This window comes from Leptonotus elevatus, chromosome 1, assembly GCF_054856555.1.
Source record: "Leptonotus elevatus isolate MCC_2025b chromosome 1, RoL_Lele_1.0, whole genome shotgun sequence".
NCBI lineage: Eukaryota > Metazoa > Chordata > Actinopteri > Syngnathiformes > Syngnathidae > Leptonotus > Leptonotus elevatus.
The window spans coordinates 28,736,296-28,760,520 of NC_141239.1; the positions used below are offsets into that span (position 1 = coordinate 28,736,296).

At 45.6% G+C, this 24,225-nt stretch overlaps 1 protein-coding gene across 10 annotated transcripts in view; it reads right to left on the reverse strand.

Moving 5' to 3' along the window:
• caskin2b (CASK interacting protein 2b) overlaps positions 1-23,578 on the reverse strand; it is a 24,370-nt gene extending 792 nt beyond the window's left edge. The window contains exons 1-24 of one of the 10 annotated variants that reach the window (XM_086089315.1): positions 23,271-23,578; positions 22,710-22,817; positions 22,253-22,636; positions 21,870-22,041; positions 14,291-14,342; positions 11,405-11,502; positions 10,458-10,603; positions 10,272-10,367; positions 9,041-9,171; positions 8,803-8,911; positions 8,317-8,425; positions 8,122-8,216; positions 7,772-7,889; positions 6,888-7,019; positions 6,571-6,645; positions 4,123-4,280; positions 4,001-4,055; positions 3,729-3,832; positions 3,542-3,652; positions 3,287-3,388; positions 3,072-3,210; positions 1,356-2,999; positions 750-1,029; positions 1-353 (exon numbers count right to left, since the gene is read on the reverse strand). The exon at positions 1-353 is cut by the window's left edge and continues 792 nt beyond it. In XM_086089315.1, coding sequence (XP_085945441.1) covers positions 257-353; positions 750-1,029; positions 1,356-2,999; positions 3,072-3,210; positions 3,287-3,388; positions 3,542-3,652; positions 3,729-3,832; positions 4,001-4,055; positions 4,123-4,280; positions 6,571-6,645; positions 6,888-7,019; positions 7,772-7,889; positions 8,122-8,216; positions 8,317-8,425; positions 8,803-8,911; positions 9,041-9,171; positions 10,272-10,367; positions 10,458-10,603; positions 11,405-11,502; positions 14,291-14,342; positions 21,870-21,963 — 3,945 coding nt within the window. In that variant the 5' untranslated portion in view covers positions 21,964-22,041; positions 22,253-22,636; positions 22,710-22,817; positions 23,271-23,578 and the 3' untranslated portion in view covers positions 1-256. Of the gene's footprint in view, positions 354-749; positions 1,030-1,355; positions 3,000-3,071; positions 3,211-3,286; positions 3,389-3,541; positions 3,653-3,728; positions 3,833-4,000; positions 4,056-4,122; positions 4,281-6,570; positions 6,646-6,887; positions 7,020-7,771; positions 7,890-8,121; positions 8,217-8,316; positions 8,426-8,802; positions 8,912-9,040; positions 9,172-10,271; positions 10,368-10,457; positions 10,604-11,404; positions 11,503-14,290; positions 14,343-14,443; positions 14,592-19,845; positions 19,883-21,869; positions 22,042-22,252; positions 22,818-23,270 lie in introns of those variants that run through there. The other 9 variants (XM_086089305.1, XM_086089325.1, XM_086089296.1 and 6 more) reach the window with 9 other exon arrangements.
• Between the last annotated feature and the right edge of the window lie 647 nt (positions 23,579-24,225).

Genomic DNA, 24,225 nt, shown 5'->3' on the forward strand with positions numbered 1-24,225 from the left:
GACCACATTGCCATTTTAGGCTTTATGTACTTTGTACTCTCCTTGGCTCCATCCCAGAGGTTTTACTCCAATAAATAGTTTATTTTCATCATATTTGGACCCGGAAGTGACATCACACTTTATGTACGGAATGAAGAGTTGCTGTCAAGTTCCTACTCATGTCAGCACTTCACAATAAAAACGACTCCACTGTGTTGATTAAGTGCTGCTGTTTGTCGTCATGTCACTAGCTGTGCTTTTATCTTGAAGGGCGCCTTCAGTCCAACATGGCGTCCAGTTGGTCGGCCAGGTCGTCAAACATGTTCCCGATGTCATCCAGGATGTTTCCTGCCGACTTGACCGTGTTAGCTCTGCTGGGAGCAAAACCCAAGACACACACAAGAAAAAAGCTGGTTTAATAAAATTAAATATACATTAGTTGGCTTCCAAATCACTCCCTATCTTCTATATTGTGGTGGGTAGTCAATATCCCTGCACTATTTCATGCCCTTGATGTATCCCACAATGCAGTTCTATTTCGTGCCTCCCTTCCTGCGCATGCGCGAAGGAAACATTTAGTGCTTGAAACACCGCCATCTGGCGGTCGTCCGGGACTCATAGAACAGCAGTTACAGTCGTAACTTTCGTTTGAAGTGAAGTGATTCGGGAATGAGTGAATGATTCCCAAGTTGCTGTGTTCAGAATCATTCATCATTCCTGACTCCCCAGTCACTACAGAGCCAAATGAGTATGGAAGTTCCTGAGCTCACCCGTCACCCTGGTCCCGGTCCAGGATCAGCTTCCTCTCCACAGCCTTGAGGGCGGCCGCCAGAGAGGTGCTAGTCTCATCCAGTCTCTGTTGGACCACCTCAGTCCCGCCTGGACCACCCAAAGCCTGGATTCTGGTGGCGGACGGGGAGGATGGGGCGGGACAAAAAGGGGGCGCCGCCAGCGGGGAGGGCCCGCGGGATGAAGACCATGGGGACGTTGTGGTGCCAAAGGCCAGACTTTGGACCACGCTGACATTTACTGCTGGAGCCCCGAGTCCACCTGTCCCAGAAAGAAAAAAACCCCGAATGAGTCAAAAGTGTCAAAACACATTTTCATCATGTTTGTAAACAACAGATGGGGCAGAATGCAAACTGAGTACCACAGATCTCATCTGAAAAAAATGACATAATCTTTATACGTCTGAATTTCTGGTATGTACATTTCTTAATCAAAGTTGAAATGTAAATTATAACAAGTCCAAGACCAAGTCCCAGGACTACAGAGTCCTCCTGCTGGTCCTGAGTCAAGTCACGTGTGGTGACCATCTTCCTGGTTGTAAATGTGAGCTGTGAGTGATTTGGTAAGCATGTCACCAGTAATGTTACCTTGTGCCGCCAGCAGGCTGTGTCGTACGGGTTTGGGGGCCACGAGTGGAGGTTTCGGGGACAAGAGAGGTTTGATAGGGGTCTCCCTGTCCATCCTCAAACAGGCTTCCTCCGGGTTCCCTTCCTTGCCGTCGGCCTCAACCTCAATTTGGATCTGGTCTCTGCAGGGGGATCCTTCGTCCTTGTCTTTGGGTTTGTGTCGCCGCTTGACCGTATCAGATTCCTTCAGGTTGAACTCCGGGACCTCGGGGTTCTTGGCGGTGGCGACTTTGTCGGGAGGCTCCGTCACGGCCTCGGCCCTGGGGGTTCCCGCAGCCCCGGCTTTGGGCCTCTGCTTGATGGTCAGGTTTCCCTCCTCGGCGAAGGGGATGCACTCACTGGAACTGTTGTGAGGTGACCTCGAGCCTTTGGCGTCAGATTCCTCTGTGTCGGACTTGCCGCCTACTTCTGGCTCGTGCGCGCTCTGCACCCTCCTCCTCACCCCTAGGGTCTCTTTGGATTCGCCGGCAGGCAGTGGCTGCAGATCGGAGTCACATTTGGGATCTGGAGGTTTTTGTGTGTCTGCGCTTCCTTCCAGGGAGGCTGCGATGCTCCTGACGCTTCCTGGGCTGTCGGTCACTACACCACCCCCGCCTGATGAAGACGATGACACGGTACCGCCGTCAGTCATAACGCTGCCCAATGACATGGTTCGACTGTCTGTTCCCAGGCTGCCGCCTGAGGACGAGGCGGTGCTGCTATCGCTCAGCTCACCGCTGGTGGGGCTGCTCACTGAGCTCAGTCTCTTGGGAGGTGGAGGTGGGGGTCCTTTTTTCCGTGCCCGCACGGCAAAAGACTGACTGCGGCCTACGCTGACGCTCTTCTCCGGGCCGGCCTGCACCCGAGCTGCCTGAGCGCGGCAATGTTTGCGGCTTAGGGTGGCGTACGAAGGAACGTTTCCAGAGGGAAGCGCCGGCTCGTCGTCGTCCTCGTCGGGTTCCCCGTCTGATAGCGCGTAGCGGTTCAGACTGTGGGTTCGTTTCTTGGGAGGCGCTAGAGTCCGGTGGTGCTCCTGGAGTCCACCTGACACACCCGTGGATCCGCAGTGAGAGTGAAGATAGCTGAAACCCTTCAATGCTGGCGAGCCGTGAGGAGACGAGCCGTGAGAGCGGGACACTTTGGGTTTGGCGGGGACAGCGGGATACTTGAATACGGTGGCTGTTCCCAGAGGAACCAACTTGTGGACGGGCCTCTGGTCCCGGCCCTCGGGGACGTTCCTGTCCCTTGCGGGGCTGCCGTCTAGGCTCTCCTGGGAGCGACCGTGGGGGCTGATGGAGGCGGTGGGGGGCTCCTGGGAGCGTCCAGACCCTCGGTCTCTGCCATGGGACGAACCCGCTGCGTTCCTGACATCTTCGCAGTCGGCGTAGTGGCCGGACATGGCCGACTGCAGCTCCGCGCTCAGCTCACTGTCCTGAAAGGTCATCATGGTTTTTGGTGTGCGGGGGGACGAGCACTCCCCCCCGGGATCTGGTGGCTCGATGGCGACCATGTGCAGCGCTCCGGGAGCTTTGCGCCGCAACGTTCCCTGGGCGGATTCTGCCTGAGCGATGGCCCGGTGGATGTCGCACAGCTTCTTCACTGCCAACATCAACTTCTTCTGGTGGCCTGCGGGCAAAACGCAAACGGTCACGATAGGAAAGGCGTACGCCAGCTGGGGCGGGGGCAAGGGGTCCTCACCCAATTTCGTGATGCCGATCTCTTGCAGGTCTTCCCACGTCAGGTCTTTGACGATGCCGATGCTGTCGTAGCCGTTTTCCGAGAGTCTTTTCAGGTACTGCGGGAGGCCAATGGCGCCGAGCCACTCGCTGAGCTCCGACTGCAACACAAAGGCACTTGGGTCACGATCGACTCTTATGTGTTAGACTTTCCGGATCTTTCCGTGGACTCCTCACCGGGATGTACTCAGGAAGCCACTCTGGCATGTTCAGCTTGTTGATCTCCATGGAGATTTTCTTGCGGTGTCCCGGTTTGGTCACACCGATGGCTGTTAGATCCTGAAGGTGAGTCAATGACACGTCAGTAACAGTCACTAACTACTATAACTGAGACTGGTCTGGAACATCGTGGACCGCTTTTCCACTTCAACCAAACCCACTCCCTCACACAATGCAGCACTGCACACAGTAAACAGGAAATAATTTGTTGACCTCAGGCGTCATCCTGCTGATGGTTGGGACATCGTAACCAGCACTGATGAAGTTCCCCGCGTACTGCTCCAATTGGAAGTCATTCAGCCAATCGAAGATGGCCTCAGCGTCCTCAAATGTGAGAAAGACACCAAACAACGCTTACATCATCATCGTCATCATAATTGTACTGAGTATAATTTGCTACCTTGCCATCTAGCAGGTGCTGAGGACGGAAAAACTGCTGATGTGTGAAGGTCTGCTCCGCCGCTTGCTGCACCGTCACAGTCGGCCTGCGGGAGGCAACAGCACCTGCACGCAGGGCAACAAAAGTTGACAAGAAGGTAAAACAAATGAGATATTTGGAGAACCACAGGGAGGAAGATGAGGAACAGGAAGAGGAGAAAAAGTAGGAGGAGGATGGAATGAGAAGGAAAAGCATAAGAAAGCGGATGAGGATGAACTGGGACGGTATGAAACCTGCGTGAGGCTGCTTGCTTGGCGAGGCTCCACAATCAGCAACAGGGGGCGCCACCTGCGAACACAAACCGGAATTTGAAAGCCGTTCCGCACGATGACAAGACAAGGCTGTGCAGGCGTACCTTGTTGTCATGGTGACCGGAGATGGCTATCCCATTGTGAGCATTGCTTAGCGTGTTGTTGTTGTTTAGCGTGTTGTTGTTGCTTTCGGTGCTCTGGCCGCTGCCGGCGCTGCGCGTGCTGCCCACGCTCTCGCTGCTCCCCACGCTGCTCCGGTCTCCTGGTGACCACAAAAGACGCAGAGTTGGCAAAGATGTGCGACAAGTGCGTGACGCAGACGTGTGTCCTGAGGTGCGGTCACGTGACGTAGCCTACTGGACCGCCGACTTCATGTCAGCGCAACTAAAGACACCACGAATGTGCATCTGCAACGTTATGCAGTCGATGGTTCTGCGCAAGCGACGGGTGGCGGACACAGGAGCGGTCAGTGTGGCGTTGAGGGGGAGGAGCTAAAGTTTGCTGAACTATTTACAGTTTTTCTCAGTAGCTTTGGTGCATTTCTCAGAATATAAATTGTCAAAAATATTCACATTATTGTATCACTTGCACATCAAAAAATCAGTTTGTCATTTTTTTGTGCAAATGTTTTAGCACATTCATGTAAATAATTATGTACAATTCGGGGGGAAAGGACGTCAGGTGTTGCAAGTCTGCAATTGATTCAAAACGCCATGCATGGTTTTCCCAAAGGAGACTGTTATGTTCAGATTTCTACTTTTTTATGCTATGCAGGGCTGTCTTTTCCTTTCTGTATTGTAATGAGATAGCATGTCAACAAATTGCAGGACAAACAGTAAAAGCCTCCATGTGATCTTGACCGGTCTCTCACAACCAGTCTTACACATAGACTAAGGTATAGCTTACAATTTAGAATAAAAGCTCATCTAAAATTGAGCTGAGGCTTACTGTACATCAGAAAATAACTCCACCGTACACTGTTATATCGACAACATAACTGATCAATCTTACTATTTTATCCGTCCCAACACCATGACACAGAGGCTTGTCATTCTGATGGCACTGATATGTTCAATGACACAGATAATTAAACTTTTAAGAGATGCAATAAGGATTTTCAGAAAGAGATTCATGAGGTTTTGGCATTTGTACAAATTGTTTTGAGAAATGCACTTACTGTTTTGCAAATTTCAAGGATGATTTGAGAACTATACCAAAGCAGCTGAGAAAAACTGTCAAATCAACAAAGAAATGATTAAATGTCAAATAGCAAGTTAGTGTATTACGTTGTATGTAAATGTAAACACAATGTATTCCTGATTATTTGAACATAAACAAATCCTATAAATTCATGTTAGCCTCTTCTCGCGGTCACCTAACGATAAGCAACGTGACATGAAATGACACAATGACAAGAAGGTATGACATGAAAACATGACATGACGTAACACCATGAAATGAGATGACAAAAAGTGAGGTGGTGTGAAATGGGAAGCAGCACGAGGCAAAGAAAGAAACATGGAGACATAGAGAAAGAAGTCTTATATTTATCCATCCATTTCATGCCTCTTTCATATCACTGTCAATATTATGCTAATTGTATAATGACTGCTTGAACAGCATCTGACTATTTCTGACTTAGCACAGACCAACAGGAAGACCTCCGCCTTCCGCCCAGTTTTCTTTCTTCCAGCTTAGTTTACATTCAGTGTCCTTTTTTCGCTTTCTTGCTTGTTCCTGTACTCGTACGGTATACATTTGTCAGTATTGCTGCTAGTGCTATGACAATCTAATTTTCTTCATGGGATTATCTATCTATCCATCCTTCCATCCATCCATCCACCAGTAGAATCGTGACAAGTGGCCCTCATTTCAGTGGAATTTTCTAAAAACAAACAAACATGCGCCTAACCCCCGAACGAGAACATTAAACTCCTTAAAAATCCTCCAGAACAAATACATTTCCGAATGATGACTGACATACGTGACCTATTCTGGACTTCTCACCAAAAATGTCCACGTCCACTATTTCAGCCGCCTTTTTAGGTCAAGCACCCCGTTTGGAACGCCACGGTCATTTTGATGCATCGACTTGGAAAAAGCTGTATGAATTCGAACTGAAACTTGTCAGCCAATCAGAGAAGCGCTTCCTCAAGTAGCAGACCAAACCAAAGGGTCCAATTGAGAAAGTTTTACTCTCATTTGAAAGTGTTTTTGGACCAGATTTTCTTTGCATTATATAAAAAAAGGCAACTTTTTTTGCACACAAAAAACTCACTTTCTCCGGAAGCCATCATCCGATTTTCAAAATTCTTGCTACATTCTACTCGGGTTGAAGTGGCCATTCCAGCCACGCAGCATTTTGACAGACTTTAATTTTGGGCAAATCTTGTCACGTTGCTACGAAAAGGTAGCATTTAGAGAAGAGGACAGAGCCGAGGTGTCATGATGACATGAGGAGACACAAGGCGAGACAAAGCGAGCGTGGGAGGGGTCCGTCGCGGATGCGTAGCGTCGAGCGGGAGTAGCAGGCCGCGTTTTGGGGGTCTTACCGTGACACGAGTCCCTGAGCACCCAGACGTCCAGGAAGGGACGCCTGGACGGAGACGGGGGGCTCGGAGACGCACCTAGCGAACACAAACATGACTGAGTTCCGTCGGGGAAGGTGGGGAGCATGGAGGGGGGGCTGGGGCACCGTCGCGATACACCGGCTGTTAAGGTTCTCTCGTACACGGGCGAACACCAGACGAAATGTCTACTGAGGAGCTGTGTTTGGTTAGCGGTGCACGCGTGTGTGACAATGTAGAGGAGGTGGCGGCAGCGCAGGTGGTGCTATGGTGGCGCAGCGAGACTTCAGGCGTATGCGTACCTGCAGTTGGGGCAGGGGGGATGCACAGGGAGTAGGAGTCGTCAACGTGAGGGGCTGAGTTGAGGCCGGCGGACGGGGCAGCTCTGGACCGGCGCCGAGCAGGAAGGGAGGCGTGCCGGGAGAGAGTGCCCCCTACAGGGCAACATGAGGATGTACAGTGGGGAAGGGCAATCAAACGGGCAGTTACAGCAGTGCTTCACAAGCACAACTCAGCCAAGGCACATTTTTGACGTTAGAAAAATCTCACAGGACACCACCAGAAAATTACAGTAATTTCTGGACTACAAGGCGCACCTGACTATAAGCCGCGTTAGCCAATTATTATTAAGTATTTGGGGAATACTCAAGTTTGTTACACATATAAGCCACACCCACTGTAAGCCGCAGGTGTTTTAATGTTACCGCACCGGGTTCCCGCTACTTTCGTTTCCATAATGAGGGCGTAAATTGTCTCGCTCTTGTTCCGTCTCTCCTACTGTATTTGGGCTCACTTGGTTTGTTTTTCTCTGCCTGACACTCTTGTGCTTCCTTTACAGTGCGCCCCCTTGTGATCTGATGGATAAGCCGCACATTAGTATTAGCCGCAGGGTTGAATGCAAGTGAAAAAAGTAGCGGCTTATAGTCCAGAAATTACTGTAGGTACAGGTAACCAGCGCTATATCGCATGGAGTTGACTGTCTACTTTTGTGCCATTTTTGTTTAGACGTGTGCTGTGAGATTTTTCTACTGGACGTGCTTGGCTCAGTTGGGTTTGGGAAGCACTACGTTAGAGGTCAAAGGTAATGAAGAGCGCATGCAGGAAGCCCGTGGAATGACTGGAATGACCCGGTTAGTTTTGTGGGTAAATCACGACGATGTCGTGCGATGACATCGTCGAGACTCACCGATGCGCCGGCTGATGACCTCGACGATGGAGGGCGGGAAGAAGCCTACGCGGTCCGTCCCCCGCTGACTGTCATGGATGTGACCTTTCCAGCGGCCGTCTGCGTGCTGCTCCAGGACCTGCCGCCACCGCCGTAACATTAGCTTAGCATCTGCGCTAGCACGCTAGCTTGAAATAATGTTGGTACCCTCTGTTAAGGAATTAATGGCTTTTCAGTTCACTTCAATTAGTGTCAAGCTAACTCGATCAGACAGTCAACTAAGTTAGAAGCCAAGTTACATAGTGAATTGAACTCATAAGTCAAGGTAGCAGTCTGATAATTGAGCTGAACTTGTTGCAGGGTCGCCTCACCGTGATCACATCTCCGGCTCGGATGTTGAGGGCGGTGGGATCGTGAAGGTTCCACAAGTCCTTCAGCGCTCGCACCTGCAGGACCCCCGTTGCATCTGTGGGGCAATTGGGAAGGAGACAATATCCTCAACATAACCTCACCACGACCCCAGTCAGATAACGTTCAAACAAGGCTTACACAACACACTCACACACCTCTGAGCAGTTGCTTGATGTCCCGACTGGCGTGTGAGGTTGTGAATTGGTTGACGATGTCGAGTGCCGTCTGGTTGTAAGTGTTCCGGATGTTCACGTCGACACCGGCCTAGACGTGCACATACACACAAACGCGCGCACACATACGCATCACAATCAAACAAACACACACACACACACACACACACACACACACACACACACACACACACACACACACACACACACACACACACACACACACACACACACACACACACACACACACACACACACACACGCACACACACACACACACGCACACACACGCACACACACAGACACACCCCCACACAGATTTGTGATGAGTGTTTGAAGCAGCAGCAAAGTGGGTCAGGCCGCCTGCAGCCCCACAACTTAGCTTGAAAAAGAAACACGCAGAAGGAGAAGTAGAAAACGCCATAGCACGCAGACGCCACACAGTCGTCGGCGGGCAAGCAAACTCACGTCCAGGAGCAGCCGCACCACTTCGGTCTTCCCATAGAGGGCGGCCTCGTGCAGGGCGGTGCCTGACTTGGTGGTGGCATTGATGTCGATGCCGGCCTTCAGCAGCAGGCTACGCGCACGCACAGACATACACATAAAGCGCACGCTAAGCTTTTATACTTCAGACAGAGCGACCAGTCAGCATTTGTGAGCAATTTTTTAAATTCAGTTAAGGACTGCTCGCCAGTGACATACTCACCCAATGATGTCTTTGTGACCGTTACGAGCGGCGAGGTGCAGCGGTGTGGTGAAAGCCGAGTCGCTGGGCTCCTTCCGCTCTCCCTCCAACAGCGCCACCACCATGTTGCTACTCAAAAGCAGCTGGGCCACCTGACACACGCACACACACACACACACGTACTTACTTATATAATTGTGAGGACATCCATAGACAATGCATTTCCTAGCCCTTTCCCCTAACCCCAGCCATCAAAAATGATTGCCTACCCCCATTCCTTACCCTAACCTCAACCATATCCCAATTCAAACCTAAACTCTAAAACCAAGTCTTGACCCTCAAAAAGAGGTCTTGAGTTGTAAGGAAAATGTCCTCACTTCATAAATCTGTTGGTTAAAGACGTATTTTGGTCCTCACAATGTCATATGTACAATCACGCATGCACGCACGCACGCACGCACGCACGCACGCACACACACGTGACCAGTCACAACTCTCGACCAGGGTTACAATAGTTTGGGATTTTCATTATAGTTAGTTTTTATTTTTTTAAATTCAGTTAGATTTAATTCATTTTAGTGCAAGTTTGTTAGTTTTTTTTTTAATGCTTCATTTTAGTCTAATCCTATTAGTTTTAGTATTAGTTTAAAAAAATTTGACTATTTCGTGCGAGTGCGTTCAATTATTTATTTTTTTAAGTGAAGTAAACTATCATTCTCAAATAGCTGTTTGACCTTCCTTCGTTCTTCGGTACGGCTGTGCAAAAATGAACCCTGAAAGCTCATGTATTATATTAATTGGCAAAGACAGGAACTAAGAAAATGTTTGCTACATAATTAGTTTTACATAGTTTTATAAACACAAGATGCAGCTTCGTGTTTAAAAAAAATAAATAATAATTTTCATTATTTCATTAATTAAAATGCTTTTTCAATTGTCTGAACTCACTTTCTAGTGATTACTTGCAATCATTCATCATCAGCCTATTTTAAGGGTGACAAGTAGTCACTAAGCTGCTTGGTGACATGGTTTGTACCACATTAAAAATGAACCAGAGGAAACAAAGGAGTTGTCCCAGAAGATTAGAAAGAAAATTACAGACAAGCACATCATTCATTATTTCTTACTCCTGAATTACTGCAAAGGGGATTTTTAGTGGAGAAACTATCAAGGTCCACTACATCTAAATCCTCATCTAGTAGTTTGGGACTCGCAAGGCACGGCTGTACGACAAGCACAAACACACGCTGACCTTGACGCGTCCAAACTCGCAGGCGAGGTCGAGCGGCGTCTTCTTGGCCTTGTTGACGAGACACGGGTTGGACTGGTGCTGGAGGAGCATCTCCGACTGAAAGCGGCAGCACAGGGCTTTCTTTTATTCGGGGCAGGCGGGACGCTTACTGCTCACCGAATCGAGGACGACGGGGCGCTCGCTCACCACGTGGTAATGTCCATACTGTGCGGCCAGGTGCAGAGGAATGTGCCCGTCCAGCGAGACACCATTGACGGACGCTCCTGAGCGCAGCAGCATCAGGACCGACTCAGACTTTCCTTGCCACGCCGCGTAATGCAGGGGACGCATTCCTGCATGTGCGCCACAAGTAAGCGTCAGCATCGTGACTTGCCACCAACAAATTTTTATTTGCAGGGGGAGAAAATTTGAAATAGTGCAATATTGATATACATTATTAGCCTAACAGCATTAGTGCCAATGTCATTTTTAACTTGCTGTCACAAAAATCTATGAAAATAGCAACGTTTGATAAAAATTGTGGAGGGGGTTCACATTTGTGTAGCTCATGGTCATGCACAATGGTTTAATCCAGGCAACAGAGTCTTCCTGTTTGTCCAATTTGTTGTTGTTTTTTCTTGTTTTCCTAAAATGCTCAAAAATAGCTTAGGCAGTCATTAGGGCCCGACTGATTATTCCATCGGCCGTTTCAATCGGCCGATAATACCTCCCTTCAAAATAATTATCCATCCATCCATTTTCTCAACCTAGCCACCGTGCTGCCTCAAAATAATCATATTAGGAAAATTTGCTGACTAAACATGGATATATTTTTTCTTTCTTCAGAAAAAGTGTATGCTGGTCAGTATTGGCATCACTCAGAACGAACGAGGTCCTTGCACTTTAAAATACATTAACTGGGCAATTAATCTATTATCAGAATTTTTTCTGTCAAATACCGGAATTCGAAGTGACCTCAAGAAATCCCTATCAGTCGGGCACTATTAAATATATACACAAACTAAATAAATAACTATAAAGACAATAATAATAATGTAATGTAATATAAATTCTGAAATAAAAATGTGATTTTAGTTGAAAGCCATATTGCTGATGATGATTTCTGCTGATGAAGAGGAGGCGTGCAGTCTTACCATTGCTGTCTTTGACATCCACAGCGGCCTGCGCCTCCAGCAGCGCCGCCAGCAGCTCAGCGGTGCCCGTGAGGGCGGCGTGGTGCAGCGCTGAGAAGCTGCCAAACAAAAACAAAGCAAACAGGAAATGAGTGCTTCAAAACAAAAGTGCCACGTCACATTCCGCCAATCACCAATTCTTAGCTTTCTAGCTGGCCCTCCTCTCTCTTGCTTGAGATGCAACAATGACTTCCCTCGTGTGGACTTAAGTGCTACTGCACAGACGCTAATACTAACATTAGCTGGACCTTTCAGTACACTTCTGACACTATTATAGCAGTGTAAAAATTTATCGGTTAATAGACAACTAATTGGCAAATGGATTGCCAACAACTGTTTTTTATCATAGATCAATCATTTAGAGACCTTGTTGAACTTAAAAAAAAATACACAAAGCTAGAAGATGTCTGTACTTGCTGTTGAGAAGCTGAATTTCTGAGGATTTGTTTTTCTTCAAAATAAGACATTTGCAAACATCCAATGACGGATGTTACTGACCATACCAGGAACTGAATCATCATCAAATTTAGGTTTGTGTATTTTTTTGCACTGTCAATTTGAAACCATATCCTGATTTAGAAGAAAGGGATTGAAATGAAATTGAATGCTTTTATCCGATTCATTGAAAAAATAATCACAACATGAATTGATTATTAAAATAACTTTAAGCTGCCTTCAATCCTAAAATATGATGTGAATGTGAGCACAATAAAAGTATCTTCTACTTGATTCTTATTTTGAAATCTAAGCCAGGAAGCAGACACACCTCGACCAGATTCCATGTGGGCTATTTTTTTTTTGCACACATACTTGTTCGAACATGTTACAAGAGCTTGATGCATGATGAGGCAATAAAAAAATGCGATAGCGGTAGATAAATAAATAAATGCTGATGTAAGTTTATCAGTGTGTGTGTGTGTGCGTGTGTGCGCTGGAGCCAAGGACATGTGACCTGACAGGACAAAAGGTGCTGTTGCATAACTCCACCATTCATGTGGCCGCGGCAACAAAGATGGCCGCTGGCGAAAGCGCCAGTAATGGGACAACACACACACACAAACACGCACACACATACAATCAATCATCTGTGAGAATCCTGCTTGGTGCATGATGGTGGAGGGTGCGTAGAGGTGTGGCCAGGGGCCACAGCCCTGTCAGCAAGCAATACCTGACACATTTTCCTAAGGCCACGCCTTCGCAGGTGAATCGTCAGGTGTAAGCCGTCTGATTGGACAGAAGGGCTGAGGGTAAAGGGTGGGCAAAGGGGGGTAAATGTTTACCTGTCGTCATGGAGCGCCTTGAGGAATGTGTCTGTCACCATGGCAACACAAGCAGCTGGCAAACGCTTGTTGTCTTTTTTGTTGATAGGCTGTTAGATAAACGCAGTTACTGCGTTCCAATCGTTCAATACTCCTCCCCAATCGCTAGGTAGCACTTGTCGCTAGGTAGACTTGTTCGGCATTTTGAGATAGTTGAGCGAGATAGTTGGTCCAGTACAAGTTGTGTTGCAGTGATTGTGGAGTGGTGAAGGAGTGAATGATTGTTCCTGCATAGGCAACCCTTTGGTCCTTCCTGGCTGCTGAGTGCCAACTCAGCACCAACGGACTTTGACGGAGTTGAATCATAACCAGTGAAATGAAAAGTTGTTTTGGACGACATCTTGGCCAATTTTTTTGCTTTGTCTTGCAAGGGCAGACTTGATACGAGCACTTGACAGCAAGCTTTATTACTCCCCCCCCCCCCCTCCCCCCCCCCAAAGTTTACTGGAAAAGTAAACAATGACAATTCACGCTACCACATAGCCTCTACTAGCTTAATCCTAACACATCAATGGAAAGGCTATAGCTACGGGCCAATTAATAGCATCTATGTAGTGGAGTTATAACCCTTAAAACAACAAAGATTTGAACACAAACGGTACAGCAGCAGATTTAGAAAGACATTATAACAATAAATAATTACGTCAATGGAGTGTGTTTTTAATAAAGTCCCAATATTTTTCACATGAAAAGAACTCATTGAAGTTTGTTTGGGTTTCATTGGTAGGCTGGAGGAGTTTGAATGCTTCTGAATTCATTTCATCGGGGAAAGAAGATTTGAAATATGGAGTTTGGAGTTATGAGAGTGCTTACGCAACAAATTCAACTCATATCTCAAAGAACCATTGTATGTTGTTTTAAGTTTTTTACAAAATGAATAAACACTTCATTTCCGTCCGTACTGCTCTCCTAGTTGGAGATATTTTAATGCCACGAATCACCAAAACAACATTTCCCATGATGCCTTGCAACCAAACAGTGATATCCTCGCCCACTCGCTACACATGCCAACAGCACTACAAAATGGCCGCCTCACGGCAACATTTAGTGCACTGTAAGTGATTTGGAAGATGGACGCCGTTGTCCTTTTTGCAGTCACCCAAGCAACACGATGCTGCCTGCTTTCATGGTACACCGCCTGTGATGCGCCACGAGGCTAGCATGCTAGCTGCTGTTGTCGTCGTATCACATCCCAAACCCAAATTGTTAATGGGTCCCCAATCCTGCCTTCAAACTCAAATTTCATAACTTGAAACGAAAATCCTAGTCTTCACCCCTTTCTTCCAAACTTAATTGTTGCTTTAAACACAAAGCTGAAGCACGGAAATGAGTTCAGAATCCTAATTTCTAACCTTAACCCAGGCGTGAAACCCTAATTCAAAAATCCAAACCCTAACACTAGTTTGAAACCCTAACTTGAATATTGTCTTGAAATCCAACTTCAAAAGTCCTCCCAAGACAGACAAACAATTATGCAGTAGGATGGACAGACATTGATGTGTGTGCGTGTGTGCATGTGTGCGTTTACCCGTCTGTGTCCTGGTAGTTGACGTTGAGTCTCTTTGTGGATCCTAAAAGTTCTGCAAGAACAAAACCAAGAGAAACACAAAGTCAACCTCCTGGAACTCAAAGAGATTACGAGGGCGACCAATCAGAAGGATCAACGCAAATGCGCACTCACTTTATGGCACTGGCAGAAAAAACAAGAAAAGAAGAAAAGAAAGAGATGCTGACAGAACACACACACACACACCAACCAGACAGCAACACGCACACACACTGAAGATTGCAAAGAGAGAAAGGAGCGTGCGGGGATCCCTGCGGTAATGCGGTCGTGTTGCTTTGATATCGATGACCCGCTTTTCCTAATGAACCCCAAAAACAGCAGCACACTCTTCCTCCCCCTCTTCATCATCACCGTCAGTAGAAACCTCAGCAAAGATGGTTTGTGTGCAATCATACTCCACTCTGCCGACATGTTTTTCCCTCTTCTACCAATCACGCCGATCAATTTTTTAATTGATCTTCTTAGCTCCGCCCTCCCGAGAGCCCAGCACACTCGGACTGGTCACAATCATTCATCATTCATCATTCCTTACTCCTAAATCACTACATATGAATCACTACATTGGGATTTCTAGTAATCATTTTTTAGGTCCACACGTTTAAGTGTAAAACAGACGGTCTACCTCAACTGGTTGTTTACCTGGTTAATAGTATAAATCAGGGATAGGCACCTGTATGAGGCCCCCACCCTCACTATGAGTGGCCCCTAAAATAAATAAATACATTTGAAGTAAAAATATTTTGGGGGTGGGATTTTGGTTTTACAAAGAAAAAAATAACAATGCATAGCCCCAGTAGAGTTTTAGCTTGTAATATCACCAGTCACCACTAGATGGTAGACATGTCTCAGTTGACCATACTGCCCTATACTGTGTGGGTAGGCCTAATAATTTTTTTTTTTTTGCAGATTTGGAATAACATGCAGGACAAACATAGTACCCAAATACAATAATATTGGCATTTTGACTTTTTGAGTAAGTTGATTTTTGTGGGGGGAAAATGCACAAAATGATTTCTTGCTTTGGCTTGCTGCTTAGCAGTTTTGTGCCGTCCGTGAATGGTATTTTTTTATGCCTAGAGCCCATCGCACTTGGGGGAAATCACACATGTGATTTTTTTTGGGGGAGTGTTCAAACTTCACTGAACTGTATTATGCTTCTGCGGTATGATGTACATTGGTTCGATAACAAACAGACGTATGCATGTATTTTATCCATATTTTAAGTGGCATTTTTGTTTTTTTAATGTTAGACAGTAGAACTCTTTGTTTGGAAGCTGAAAGAAAAAGTGCCAAGTGGGAGCTCACACGCTCAGTTGCATGTCTTCGAAAGTTCAATGAAAACATTGTGACTGTTGCTCTTTTTTAAAATACTGTTTGAAAAATACTTTTGTCTTCTCCGTTCCTCATGCTATCTCTCGTTCAATATTTTAACTCTTTTACCGCCAAAAACGTTTAATGACGTATACTAAAATCTTGATGAATGCCGCCAAAAACGTTAATTGACGATAACTACATTTTTTTTCCTCAATGGGCAGCGCAACGTCTTGTGCAGCGCTGGTTTGTGAATGGAGTTTGTCCATTGCTTGATGTCACTCAAATTATCTACATATTCAAATGGTGATTACTAAAGAATGGAATAAGGTAGAAACATACTTTTTTTTCTAATGAAAGAATGAAATCCAATCTTTCATATGGTATTCACCATGTTTATGTATTCATAGCACACAATATTCTGCTTGCCTTGAAAGATGAGTGAAAATGATAAAAATCGGCTGGCACTGTCAGGGTTGTTTTTTGGATAACGTTTGGCAGTAAAAGAGTTAAATGTGCTTGTGCTGTTTTAAAACATTTTTTGAAGGTTTATTTTTTTTTAAAGCTTGAAGTGCTGTATCAAAATATAAAATAAAAATGTACACTCGTCTAGGTTTAAAGTTCAAATGAAAACAAACAAAAAGTGCAACAGGGTTTCCAAGGTCAGCAACATCTCTTCCAAAGTTAACTGAACATTTCAATAAATAAATACATAATTTCCTGAAGTTAACCTACTTTTAAGTTGATCTTGTTAAGTAAAAAAAAAAGAAAAGAAAAATAAAAACGTGGCCAATGCTGATATCCCTCAAAATATTGATAATAAGTGTATCCCTCGTTTTCTTTCTTTGACATGGTGGGTGAGTGTTGGCGCCGTCAACTCCCACATCCCGATATTCAGGAGTTAACTGTACTTTCAATTGTGATTTATTTTGAAGGTTGTTTGCGGTGCTGGAGGAGAGCAGCAGCAGAAGAAGTTTGTAGCTTGTCGCTTGCTCTTTCCTGTTCCTTCCTCCTTTCCTTCCTTCCTGCTGCTGCTCGCAAGAAAAAGTTGCACCGCAAGAATGCGGAGGACTAAAATTAGAGGCGCACTTGGACCATCACGCTATCATTACACGTCTGTGCTGGCAAAAAGCTTCAAATCAAACTCTTTCACACCTTCATCGTCTCACACGTGTCAACCTTGTTCAGAGAGCTCATTGAAACGTCCACTTCGACGAGGGAAAAGAGCAGCAAGGACGCATTTGACGTGAGACCAGAGTGTGGGAAAGTAAAACTTGAAAGTTGAGCAAAGCGCCGTCCACAGTGGCCAACACTGACGCTGTTGTTGTCTGTCCTCAAATGTTCATTTGGACTGGATCGCTTCATCACGCTTGGAACCACAACTGCTACAAATCATAACACACAGCAAACCTCCGAGTGCAGGGGTGGGCAACATGTTATTTTATTTTTTTAAAGAGATAAGAATCATATAATAAAAATCAAGTAAATAAAGCGACGTGACAAGATTTCCCTAAAGTCACAGTGTGTCATAAAGCTGAGTATGGTTGGATAGGCACTTTCAACTTGCAGACTGGTATAGCTCTAGAAAATGTCTCCTAGAAATCCCTTAGTAGTGATTGGAAGTCGGGAAAGAGCGAATGACTATGCTCGCAGTAAGCAAATCACTACATTAGAGGGGTGAAACGAGTCCTTAAGTAATTTGAGTACCCCCATTGAAAATAATTCTCAAGGATTTTAGTCTACCTTGGGTACCTGTTTATTTGGTGCATGGTTGAGATGACAGTCAAGCTAGCTATAGCAATGCTATGCATGACAGTAACATGCCACCACTAATCTGAATATAGGACTGGATAGCCGATAGGCCAAGACTTTTGAAGTCGTTTGAAGTCGCGAGGCCGCCATATTGCTCCTCCCAAGAAACGTTTCTCGGCATACGATCCTATACATTTATAGTATCGAAATTGGAGAATATTTGAGACAGTACTTAGTAGAAACAGCATAATTGATGGTGTTTTAATTTTGTTAAACATAAACAAGAGGACTTCAGACATTTTACAACTTGCCTTGAATATATGTATAAATTATATGCTTAATGATGTTTACAGGAAGAAACTTGTATTTTTTTTTAAATTAAAGAATTAACTGTAATTCAACAAAAGATGCCTCTGCCAAATCTAATATTGGAGTCTAAGGAACTAAGCGGTAAAAGAAAAAGGGGGTCTTCAAAGCAGCACATACCGGCCACTTGATAATTTTTTTTTAAACTTGTTAAAAAATAGTGACCACCCCCCGGCACAGCCATTACCCCCCCCCGCCCAACCCTCACCCCGCCTCCGACCTTAAATTAACTTCCTACTAGCTGTATATGTCTCATCTGTACGTACGTATACCATATAGTTAGTAGTACAGTAGTCTGCTCGTGAGGTGGGAGGAGCAAGATGGCCGCCCTGTGACTTCAACAGCTTGCATGTGCGTGTAAGGGCTATCGGCTATCCAGTCATATTTACAGGTCAGTGCATGCCACCAACGTGGTGATAAGGCCGACTTCAAAATAAAACTTTCCCAAATACAGTAAAATATAGACATCAGTGGCTTGGTTAAGTTTAAATTGCCATTATAAACTGTTGCCACAAACATCAACACATCATCCTGCAAATCACATTCAATCGCTTATTAAAGATCCTAAAGAAATAATAACATTAATTAGCTCTTGTAAGAACAGTTGTTACTATTTTTTATTCCAAATAAACACACCCAAAAATATTATCGAGGTCCACTATGTCAAACCTTCTACCTAGTGACTCTTAAACGAGTGAATGATTCTCAACACGGCCCAAATGACCTGACAAACTGCTCTTTTCATTGAAAGTCCGCATGGAAGCGGGTCAGGAAGTGCCGCACGGTCACGGGCGCAACCCGCTCCTGACCCGGACGGCGTGTGTGAGTTGCCGCCTCTCACAAACATTCACACTTCCCGTCCTAACGCCATTGTTCCTGACGACAGGAAGCCACCAATCAGATACCACTTCCTGTTTTGCTTTGTCACTAGCGCCCCTACAGGACACCATCAAGAGCAGGGGTCAACAACCTTTACGATCAAAAGAGCCATTTTCGGTCAAAAACTAAAACTAAAAAATTGTCTGGAGCCACACGATGAACAAAACAGTATGGAGATTATGCTATCAATTTTCTGGAATTTTTGCCAATTTTATGGACATTTTATTGTAATTTTGGGGGTTTCTTCTTTTGTTTTTGGACATTTTATAGTCAGTTTTTAAACATTTTATTTTCTGTCTTTTTTTCAAATAAATATTCTGACTTTTTGGGGGGCAATTTTGTTTACATTATATGATTTTGCTCTTTACTGTTCTTTTTGAACATTTTACGGTCCCTTTTTGGGCATGTGTATTTTTTTATATATATTTTTTTACTTTTACTCTTTTTCTGACAATTTACAGATTTGGACTGACTTTTTTTTTTATATTTATTTTTTTAAGTAGTCAATTCATTCAAAGAATATTTTATTTATTTTATATATTTTATCTATAAAATTACAATAAATATGTAATATGATATCAAATGTATACAGATTGCCCCCTGGAGCCTTCTCTTCTTCTGATGTTCCACACTCAATCACTAGCACCTCAACAGGACTCATGTTAGAACCCTCTATTCTCCTGGCCAATCAGAATATTGCCACCACCAGAGGAAACCATCTAGAACCTTCTACTGTTTCAACACTGAACGTGTGGGAAGGAACGAGGACAGCTCGGCAATCGAGCCATCCTGCACTGCTGCTGAAGAAGCTCGCGAACACACGCCAGCGTTGTGGAATGTCCCACTTACATGCTGATGTTTGAGGACACACACGCACACCAACATGTGAGCATGTGACCTCCATGCTACGTTCCGCTTCCTGTCAAGTTGTCATTTTCCCTCATCAAACTCTTTTCTACTACAGCAAAATTCCAAACTCCGCACAGACGATGGAAGGTGTCACTTACATACCAATGCGATGACATCATCACTTACTCGCATGCACACACTCACGCAAACGCACACAATGTGACAGACACACAATCACATACACACACACTAAGACACGCACTCTGACACAGATACACGTACTTGTACAAGTATGCCACAAAAACTCACACATATACACTGCCATACTCACACACACCCTCGCTCACGTACACACTCACTGACAAGGATGAGGTCTTGCGATCAGCGATGCGTACATCAAAAGCTTTGAAAGCGGCACAAGACAAGACAAAGCGCGCGGGCGAGCGAGCGGAGGGCGACGTCACGGGCGAGCGCCCCAAGCGAGGAGGAGTGGAGCAAGGCACGACGGGACGACCGACTCCTTCACACTCGCTCAACGTCATCGTTAGCCCGACGCTTCTTCAAGAAGTCCAACAACAACAAAAGAAACGTGTCAATTGATGCTTGGGGGCCACCAAATCCTCATTTGTGGGCTTAATATCGTTTCAATGACACCTTGGATGTGTGGGAAGGCAAATGGAGCGCACCTTTACAAGACAGCAAAACATGAGATGTTTTCTGTTCCAGTGGTGCAATGTATCAAAGAAGGTGCACTCCATTTGCTTACCTCATTGTCCAGGAATGACATTCGTCTTACTCATTTGGGTTTTACACGCAAGTTCTATACGTGTATGGTGGCCCCACCCCCAATTTAACCAAACTGTGCCCGCATGTGGGTGCCGATAGGGAGAAGACCTGGCCAGCCAGGAGCCCCGGGGGCTCCAAAGTCCCACCCGCGAGCGAAGGGCCCCCCCCACGCATAGGATCTTTGTTTGCTCTCTTAGCAAAGACAGAAAAGAATGTCAGCGAGACGAGTGCTGACACGTTGCCTCAGCGTAGCCCAACGCCATTCTCACAAGGTAATGAGCTAGCGTACTGACATGAGAGTCGCAAACACTTGGAGGCGGGGCTAAATTGGTGAAGGTCCAATTAGGAAGTTGGAACAACATGATGGTTTATAGACACAAATTGAAGGGTGCGTGGATGTTGAAGAAATGAAATTCAAACGAATGGTTAACTTATTTCTTGTTGTGGTCTTTGCGTTTGAGATGCTAACGAAACCGGCAGGAGTGTTGGGTGAACATTGGTCGAGTTACGTGTTATCCAGAGAAACAATTGGACGACAAATTATGTCAAAACAAACTAACAATGACATTGCCACGTTGGTGCAAATCCAAGCAAAAATCCAGTTTTACGTGACGACATATTTTGTGAGATAAATGGAAAGTCTTCATTACGCTAAATGTGCTTGTTGTAGTTTGTGGGAGTAATTCGCTCGTTTGTCTTCAACGAGCTGGCTGGTCCCATCTTGGCTAATCTTTCTTTTTTGGATTGTTTTCGATGCCAAGTGCCAAAGCAGTTTTGATGACATCATTGCCTCATTTGTGAGCCTGTTGCAACATATTTGTTTCATACTCATTTTTCTAGCTTGCGGTCTTACTTTTTGAGATGTTTTGTCAGAGACACCTGTGAAGGCACCCCATTTTCGAAATTAAACTTCAGATCATTGAAATATTTTTCTGCCTTAGCCCCTGACATTTGGATTTGGGACTGTTTTACTGCTACTACTAGCCCCCACACCCCACACCCCCTCCTCCTGCTCAGACTGGGCGCAGGGCCCCCCGTCTTTGTCAATTGTGGCTCCAGTCAAGCATTTGACTACTGAATGGACGTGATGCCTTGATGGCTGGCAGCGAATGAGTTGAGCACTAAAGTTTCCCCAGCCCTGGCTTAGCAAGTGCAAATATTGTGAAGTTCAGGTGAAGGCACGTTTGATAAAGTGAGCTGGACCCCCCTCCCTTGTCCCTGATGCTAATTCCTTAATCCTGGTGGTGCGCCATCTGCGAGCCGCAGCGGGATTTTGACTCCACTTGGACAACACACATTGAAAACACACTTTAACAACATACTTGGGAGTCGCCACGGCTGGCTTCGGAATCCTTGAACCATTCCCTACTACTCCCTATATGCATTTTGATATAGTGAACCTACATGGTTCCCCCTTTAAAAATCTCTTTGTAGTGATTTGAGAGGCGGGAATGATTGATTACATTCGCAATCATTCATCATGACCAACTCCCTGATCACTGTGTACATTTTTTTTCATTGTGGACGGTAGAGGTGGCAAAAGTGTCAAAATCCTGATCATGCGAACGATGCTAACGACGTGAAGCTTTCAACTTACTGCTTCTGCTGCTCTTCAACTTGGCCAGAAGCTTGTGCGTGGACGGCAGGTCGCCGCTCTTCGCCGCCTGTAGGAGATCCTGCTCCTTCCCCATCCTGACGTCACAGCGTTACCGCCGCCGCCGCCACCACAGCATCAGCGCCGCATCACGGCAAGACCCAAAGCTTCAACACTAAAATTTGATAGTAATAAAAAAGACACAAGTCAGAGGGCGCCAACTTGGCTGCCTGATCGTAACAATTCAAAAACTAGTTGACATTGTGGCAAAAAAATGGATGACATCACAACATGATGTCATGTAATGAACACATGATGTCAATGCATCAAATTGACATCATCTATTGAATCTCTGAGGTCAATCCTGCATCATGATGAAATCATACCAGGTGACAGGAAGTTGGTCGCTGTGTGTCGAGTTTTTCCCAACAGATCGCATTGTTTTGAGGTGAGCAATGATTTTCGCATTATCATTCAGAGTGCAGTCCACAGACGGCTACGGCGTTGTTGGCCTGTCCGACAGTTTTGTTGCCCTCTGCTGGAGCGGAGTGGTACAGCGTTGATGTTATTCCATGTGACGTTCCAGAAGCATCCAAGTGTCCTAATTGGCTCGTTTGTCATGAACGTTGATCGAACAAATTCTAGACATTCCGTCAGAAACTCCGCCCACTGAAATCCTGTCAACTTTCAGCTGACGTATATGTGCTTCAGGTCCTGATGAGTCCACAAGTGCAGCCGATACCGGAGTGCATGCAGGAACTTCCTGTCGGCTGCGTCAAAGTTTTGGTGTCAACACACGTTTGTTTTGGGAAGCTTTTAACGCTGCGTTTCCCAGCTGCTCACGTTATGTAAGAGCCAAGATGAGACGAGACGAGCCGTCGTCCCCATTGGCAGACATCAACGTTGTCCCACTTTTGTCCCGCTTCCTGCACTGGAGCCTCCACCAGAGTCCTACAAGAAATGTGTTTCACTTGAAGCTTCTGCTGCTCCACTCCGACTCCATCGCACAAGCGAGACACAGGCACATTCTTCTCCAGTGTCAACACTTCCAAGGGGAATTCGGCACCCTACAAGCAGTTTTTGTTTGCTGGCTCTCACTCACACTTAGATTATTGTATTTTTAGTTAAAAAAAAATATATATATAAAGATTCGGTAGACTTGTATTTATGTTTGACGTGATTGTGTCAAGATGATACGCATAGTTTAGTGGAAGGAGGACAGGGAGGGATATGGGGGGGGAGTGTGTGCGTGTGTGTGTGTGTGTGGGGGGGGGGGGGGGTCGTCATAAGCGGACATATCAGGGTGGGCACTAGTTAACAGTTGGGAGCGAGCTGGTGGTCGAATTGTTTTGAAAATGTCGTCGTCGCTTGTTTTTAAGAGAGTGGAGAGAAAGTTGCTCGTACCTTTTCCGCCGCCGTTCTCGTCGGTCGGTCGGTCGGTTGGTGGGTCCGCTCAAGCTTCCCACGAGCGAGGCGACATTCCCGACGTGGATTCTCGTCAAAATGTCGATCGTTCGCCGTCCCTTTCCCGCCAATCGCTAGTTTACTTTCACCTTTCAGTCCGCCACTGACCTCACGACGAATTCGAGCTTGTTTTGGAACTTTTCCTCCGCCTGTGAGCCACTTGTTCGTCTTCTCCTTCTTGCTGGAAGAACATTCTCTCTCTCGGCCGCCGCCGCCGCAGCTTGAGACAGGTGTCAAGTTGCACACGATGTTACACACCACATCCGGCCATAACTTCAAAACAAACCGGAAATTGTTGCTTCAGTTGTCTAAACGTTGCCACTTATTTTTCGTTCTGATAGTGAACCGCGCGCGGTGAGATACATCCGTGGTTCTCAACCACGGTCCTCGAGTACCGGTACAGCCTGTTTTCCATGTCTCAGCTAATCAGCAAGCTCTGCATGAAGCCTGAAAATGATCCTCAGCTGTGTTGGCTGAAAGAGTTTTACTATTTGAATATTTGAATATTGCTTTATATTGTCTTTTTTCTTTAAAAAATGTATTGATCGATTGATTGATTTTTTTTTTTTAAAGAGACATGGAAAACAGGCTGCATAGGGGTATTCGAGGGCCGGGTTTGATACTGGCGGATACACGATACTGGCGGGTATAAAATATGAACCCCAAATAGTTTAGCCTGTATTTCAATTTTAACCTTAATTGAAACGTTTAGTTTCAAAACTCAAAATAAATTCCATAGCAAGAAAATATTTATATTTGATACATTTAATGTAAGGTCAAGGTCTGCCATGGTTTAGGTTAGGTTTTGGTTAGTTTTTGTTTTACTTTTGTTTTACTTTTGTCACGATTTGGGTTTTGTTTGATTTTTGTCATTGTCATTTGACCAGGGACTCCC